At 43.4% G+C, this 6,489-nt stretch overlaps 1 protein-coding gene across 1 annotated transcript in view; it reads right to left on the bottom strand.

Moving 5' to 3' along the window:
* Positions 1–6,165: 6,165 nt before the first annotated feature.
* LOC120263689 overlaps positions 6,166–6,489 on the bottom strand; it is a 7,470-nt gene continuing 7,146 nt past the window's right edge. Inside the window, exon 8 of the mRNA XM_039271651.1 lies at positions 6,166–6,476. Within this exon, the coding sequence (XP_039127585.1) occupies positions 6,166–6,476 (311 nt within the window). The remainder of the gene's footprint in view (positions 6,477–6,489) is intronic.

The following is a 6,489-nucleotide window of genomic DNA, read 5'->3' as shown; positions in this document are numbered from 1 at the left end:
GAATCAGGTGATCATCTAGTTGATGTGTAGAGAAATGGTAGTAACCTACATCTTGTGGATTTTTCACAATTTGGGTTTGTGAATTTGGCTGTAAAGGAAGGAGATGTATCACTGTTGTGGCATTAAAGCTTTGGTCATCTTAACTTTCAAGGATTGAAACTACTGAAACATCAAGAAATGGTGATAGGTTTGTCGTCTATGGAAAGGTTCAAAAATTATCAAGCATGCATAGTTGGTAAATTGGCAAGAAATCCATTCACTAGGGGAAAATCTTGGAGAGCAAGATAGAAGTTGCAGTTGGTACATGCAGACGTGCGTGGTCCAATGGAGGTTGAATCATTTGGTGGAAAATGGTATTTTCTTTTATTTATTAATAATTGTACAAGGATGTGTTGGTCTTATATCGTGAAGTATAAGCATGAAGTCTTTGTTTGTTTTCAAGAGCTCTTGGCATTAGTTGAAGGGGGGACAATCACAAATTAAAACTATTAAGGACATATATAGGAGGTGAGCTTGTTTCAAGAGAATTTGATCTGTGTTGTAAAAAGTTGGGTATCAAGCATCAGTTGACAGCTCCATATTTTCTTCAGCAAAATGGGGTTGCTGAAAGGAAGAATAATACTTTGGTGGAGAAGTCAAGGAGTATGCTAAAGGTAAAGAATTTACCTTTGAAGTTTTGGGCTGAGGTAGTGATGACAACAACATCTTTATCGAATGTGTCACCCACACATGCTATCAAAGGAAAAACCCACATGAGGCATGGTATGGAGTGAAGCCAAAAGTGACTCATTTGAGAGTATTTGGGTGTGTCGCTTATACACATTGAATTACTCAGAATTTGCAGAAGTTTGATGATAGGGCTCAAAGAGGAATTTTTATTGGTTATAGAATGAATGCAAAGGCATACGGAGTTTTTATTGCACAATCAGAAAAGGTGATTACAAGCAAGGATATGTGTATTTTTCAGAAGAAGAATGTTGGAATTGGCATGATAATGCAATATCAGAAAAGCAATTGTTTATTAGAACCAAGCAGTAGGCAATTCTATGGCAGTTGGTGTGACTGGCAGTGATTAGGTTCTAGTATCAGGGACAAATAATTCAGTGGGAAATGAATAAATTGATGGTGCTACAAATGCTTCTTAACCAATACCTACTAGAGAATCAAGTATTGATGAGTCTCCCATTCAGAGGGTGAGATTTCTCAGAGATATATATAAAAGATGTACCTTTGCTTTAGAAGTAACTGATCCTATTACTTATAAAGAATCTACGCAATACAGAAGTTAAAGCAATACAGAAAAATGGGACTTGGAAGTTGGGTGAATTAATGCCAGAAAAGAAGATAATAGGAGTGAAATGGGCCTATAAGACCAAATACAACTCAGATGGCTCACTTGATAAGTATAAAGCCAGATTGGCAGCTAAAGGGCATACCCAAGAGTATGGCATTGATTATGAGGAAGTGTACTCTCTAGTGGCCAGGTTAGACATAGTTAGAATATTTTTGGCAGTTGCAGTTTTTAAAAAATGGCCAATTTTTCAGTTAGATATAAAATCTGCTTTTCTCAATGGAGAAATAGAAGAGGAGGTACATATATATGGCACAACTAAGAGGGTTTGAAATTCAAGGAGAAGAAGGCAAGGTGTACAAGTTAATTAAAGCATTGTATGGTTTCAAACAAGCCCCAGGGGCTTGGCATGGAAAATTAGATGCATGGTTTCACTCCCAGATATTTCAAAGAAGTCAAACAGAATATACTTTATATAGAAAGATTGAGAAAAATGGTGAAGTGTTGTTAGTATGTGTCTATGTTGATGATATGGTGAAGTTAAACAGTTCAAACAAGATATGAAGAGTGTCTTTGAGATGACAGACTTAGGACTTATGAAATATTTTTTTGGGCTTTGAAATTAAACAGGATGAGTAGGGACTTTGACACGTCCGAATATGCGTGTGTGTACCGCAAGTGCACGGGTGTCGAAGTAATAAATACCCGGTGAGTTGGGTAGTCGAATCCACAGGGAACGGAAGTATTAGTAATAACCACTTCTCAATTATCTAGTCGGAATCGATGAATATGATGAAGTGAACTAATTGCAAGCAAAGCAAACAAGTATGCAAGAAATAAAGTAGAAGAGTCTCAATCACTAAGGATGAGGTATTCGGGCAATGATCCCCCTAAGATCTTCCTTAAAGCTCAAGATTCACTAAATGCTCTAGAATCGAGTCTAATGAGTCGAGGTAGTCCAATGATAACCAATCCTTGTCTCCAAGCAAAAAGGCACTAGTCCCCTACAAGGTCCCGTGGAGAAAATCGACCAATCTCAACACTTCACACCCTATATGACCGCATTATGCTATAAAAAAACCTAAGAGTGAAACCGATTCCTAAATGTAGATCCAACCCTAATTCCCGGCGAAGGATCCTAACCCCCTACAAGGTCCCGGTGGAGAAATCGAGCAATCTCACGCCTCACACCAAATATGGTTGCAAAGAGAATATGGAATACTGGAGATAGGAAACACTCAATCGAAGGGGAAAGGGGACACTCCTCCATCTCAAGGCTCACCCTCTCAACCCTCTTTAATCTTGGAAATCTAACTCTAATGGAGACCTCTCACATCAAAGTATTAAATCATGCAATGTAAATCAACCACAAGGATTAACAACACTAGCAAGCAATTAAATCACAAGATTAAAAACTCAAGACAACTCGGATTAACTAGAAGCATTAAGAGAATCAATCCAAAAATATAAATCTTAGGGTTCACATGCCCAAATACCCACTAGGGTTTAGCCCTCCATGGGCCTAGTTACAAAACAATAATGGATACAATGAAAAGCAATAAAACCCATAGAGAAAACCCCTCGAATCGCGGATTGGCCTTGATTGGTAGTTCTACGCTTTTGAAGGGTTCCTCTCGAGCTAGGTCGCCAATGGCTCCCCAAAATGCTATGACGTCGAAGGAACCTATCAAAGTTGGTGAAGAACTCCCTCTCAATCGGCGAAGACCTTCTCCTCAAAACCCCTAGCCGCCTCTCTCTCAATGTCTATGCTCCAAGCTCCGCAAAAAGTCCCTTTAGAATCGGCCAAAAGGTGTATTTATAGCCTCACATCGCGTCAGTCACGTGCCTCCCACGCTGCGTGAGCTGCAGGAATTTCCACGAACAGTGAATTCGCTACGATGAATTCTTCTACGATGACTTTTATCTACAGTGATTTCCACAAACGCGATGATAAACATTCTCCTCTTAAGGCCATACGATCGGGCACACGATCATATGGTAGGCTATACGGCTTTTCCTTCATCAATGCGTCTTGAAAGGTCTTGAAATCTTTACAAAGAGGAGGAATGTGGAGACATGGCTGCCTTTGTGCCCTTCCATTAATAACTTGGCTTGCAAAACTATAGAAGTTGGCACACATCTCCTCATACACGAACTCCTCTTGTGTCTTCCAACTTGATTTGTACAAGAACTCCCAATATTATGCCATGATAGCCTATCTTCGCTCCCTTTTGAATTCCCAATGCCTTCACAACCTATATGCATAAAAGAACACCCAATACACGAAATGAGACATAAACCGTATAAAATATGATGCTCAATGTATGTAAAACATGCATAAAAACATGTTCACTCAAGCACTTATCAAACTCCCCCACACTTAAGCCTTTGCTTGCCCTCAAGCAAAATTAAACATTAAACTCATGGAAAGAAAAGAGAAGTGCTTGGCCTTAGGTTCACCAAGAGGGTACAAGAATGAAATTCTAAAATTATGGAGAAAATAAAACACTAGACAAAAACAATCAATGCTCTAGCAAATAATCCAATCAAAAATGAATGTGATAAAATCCGAATGCGTGTGTGTGTGAAAAACTCAACTCATGTCAACACTATGTCCACTACTAAGTTTTTATTAAAACGGGACTTATTTATGAACAAAAAGAAAAGGTAGTAGCTTCACACAATCCTCTAAGGTAGCCCTTTCCCAAGATGCCTCCCGAGTGGCTTTCACACTTTCGAGGTGGTAGCTCTTTCTACTAAGGGTGATAGCTTTCACACATCCCATGAGATAGCTCTTTCTCTCATTAGGGCATAACAAGTATCCGACTTATGAGAGTAGCTACATACATCATGAGTGGTAGCTCTTTCCACCCCCTATGTACAAGCAACAAACAATTTCCAAAAAATTTTTCAATTTTTTTCTGATCATAAAAACTAGCACACTAAAGTCCCAAACATAATGAACTAGAGTATTCATAGGTCTAATGAGTGAGAAAAGTGCGCAAAGAGCAAACGGACAAAAAGATATTCAAGAAAAAAATTGGATGAAAAACTAGAGCATGATAAAAATCTAATGTTCACAACCTCCAAAAACTAAGAATTAAACTTTTTAACCCTAAGGTGAACCTTCATTGGCAACAAGAGCATGCTCATGAAAACACAAGTATAAGTCATGTATAAAGTGAACCCTCCCCACACTTAAGATGTACATTGCCCTCAATGTACACATGTAAGCACAATAAAGTTAGCATCAATGAAAGCAACATGTGTGCGGAATGCAATTAAAACAATACTCCCTCGAATTCCTCATGGACATTTGGTGAAGTCTATCTCAAGGGGCGTTATAACGGTTGTGAAGCTCACACGACCATGGAATAAAAGCACATGATCGTGTCTATGACTAAAACATCAACAACATCACTCTCAAGGCCAACCGCACGGAATACAAGGGGTTCGATAGAATCTCAACAAAATAGAAAAAGGAAATACGAATGCAAACAAATAACAAAAAGCGAAAGCATAAAGATAACTCTCAGAAGGTGAAACCTTTCTGAGCACAAAAGTCCACAAACTAAAGATAAAACACATAAAAACATAAAATGCAAAAATAAAAAGTCTCATGAGTGTGACGCCTCAAGCGTCGGTATCCGAGTCGGGTGCTTGTCATCTGGGCGCGGATCTTTGGGTATGAGGCGGATGAGACCTCCTCGTCGAGAGTCTGGCTGACATCGATCAAGTCGCTCCGGAATCCGCTATTTGGTTCTCCAAGATGGTAGCAATGGCGACCTCGAGTCGAGCCAGACGCTCGTGTACTCGAGGAGGTAGATGACTCGGATCGGGTGGATGCTTTGTCGATCGTTTGCCTCGGTGATTCCGGGCTCGCTGCGAAGGTGCCTCCGTGGCCTCGGCAGGGCTCCCTCGTCGTCCTCAGATGACGACTCCACTAGTGTGTATCCACCTGAGCCTGTACGTCTCACAATGCCCATCAAATGGAGAGTAACCAAACCCAATGGTATTGGGCTACTGACTCTCTCCTCGCCCCTGACCGAGCGGATCAGGCCCATATTGAACATAAGAAGAGTGATGTAGGGTCCCGCGAACAATGCTCCCAACCGCAGGTACTCACTCTGATGGCGAAAGTAATCGGCGACCACATATCCTAGGTGGAGAGGGACTCCATGGACCATGGAGTGGAGGTACAAAAGATCTGTCCTGCGAAGTGAACCGAGTACCATCTCCCCGACCACATCGACCGGGCTCGAGAAGCTGCGTGAATGTACCTGTGTGCCGGTCGAGTGAGGCAAGAGGCCTCGATGGCACGGAGAATCATCGTGACGCCGCGCATAAATCATGGAAAAACCCGGCCCGGGAGTGATATCATGAGGGTAGTCGGTGAGGAGTCGTGTGTACTCGATAGTATCGAGTATAGTCCCGATCGTAGCAACCCAAGATATATCGAGAACTGGGTCAAAAGACATCCCATGCGGTGACGAAGGCTCGGAAACAAAATGACATCCTCCGTGTCAAAAGCGGTATCAATCATGCGTCACGATCGAAGGAAAAGCGAGGCAAGAACCTCCAAGGTGGTATCTCGCCTGACGGGCTCCTGAATAGCAAGCAATCGGTCCCAACCTCCCGCACTAACTAGCTCTCGACCTCTTCGAGCAAGACCAATATCCTCTAGTGCGTCCCGATCAATAAATCGTGATTGTCCAATCTTGAGATTACGGAGATGCTCGAACCGTTCATCGATGAGCGGGGTCGAGGAATTCCATCTGCAGTGGTGGAGTCGGCTCCACGTCATGGCAGGGACATTTTACGAGCCAATCTCTTGGTCATGATTGCCATATCTGCGGCGATGTAAAAGCATGCGGTTAGCGTGTACGATTGTAAGCGAGGCGTCTTTGCGGGCGGCGGGAGGAAGCAGGGGCCCTTGGCCTCTGTCCGTGCAGGCGTGGGTGAGCACGCAGCCAGCGTGGGCGCGTGCGCCTCGGCGGTGGCAGCGCCAGCGTGGGCGAGCGCGCAGCGGCGCGAGCTGCGGGCAGGCTGGCGCTGGGCGCGCAGCGCCCGCGAACCCGGGCTTGCTGCGAGCTAGCGTGGGCGGCCGGTGGCGGCCCGGCAGTGGCCGCGGCGTCACGCACCGGCGTGGGCGCCGGACTCCGGCGGTTCGCGGGTTGAACTCCGCCTCTCATAAATCG

Source organism: Dioscorea cayenensis, chromosome 6 (assembly GCF_009730915.1).
Source record: "Dioscorea cayenensis subsp. rotundata cultivar TDr96_F1 chromosome 6, TDr96_F1_v2_PseudoChromosome.rev07_lg8_w22 25.fasta, whole genome shotgun sequence".
Classification (NCBI taxonomy): domain Eukaryota; kingdom Viridiplantae; phylum Streptophyta; class Magnoliopsida; order Dioscoreales; family Dioscoreaceae; genus Dioscorea; species Dioscorea cayenensis.
Note: the sequence above shows the minus strand (reverse complement) of the source record. Positions and strands in the feature narration are given on the sequence as shown.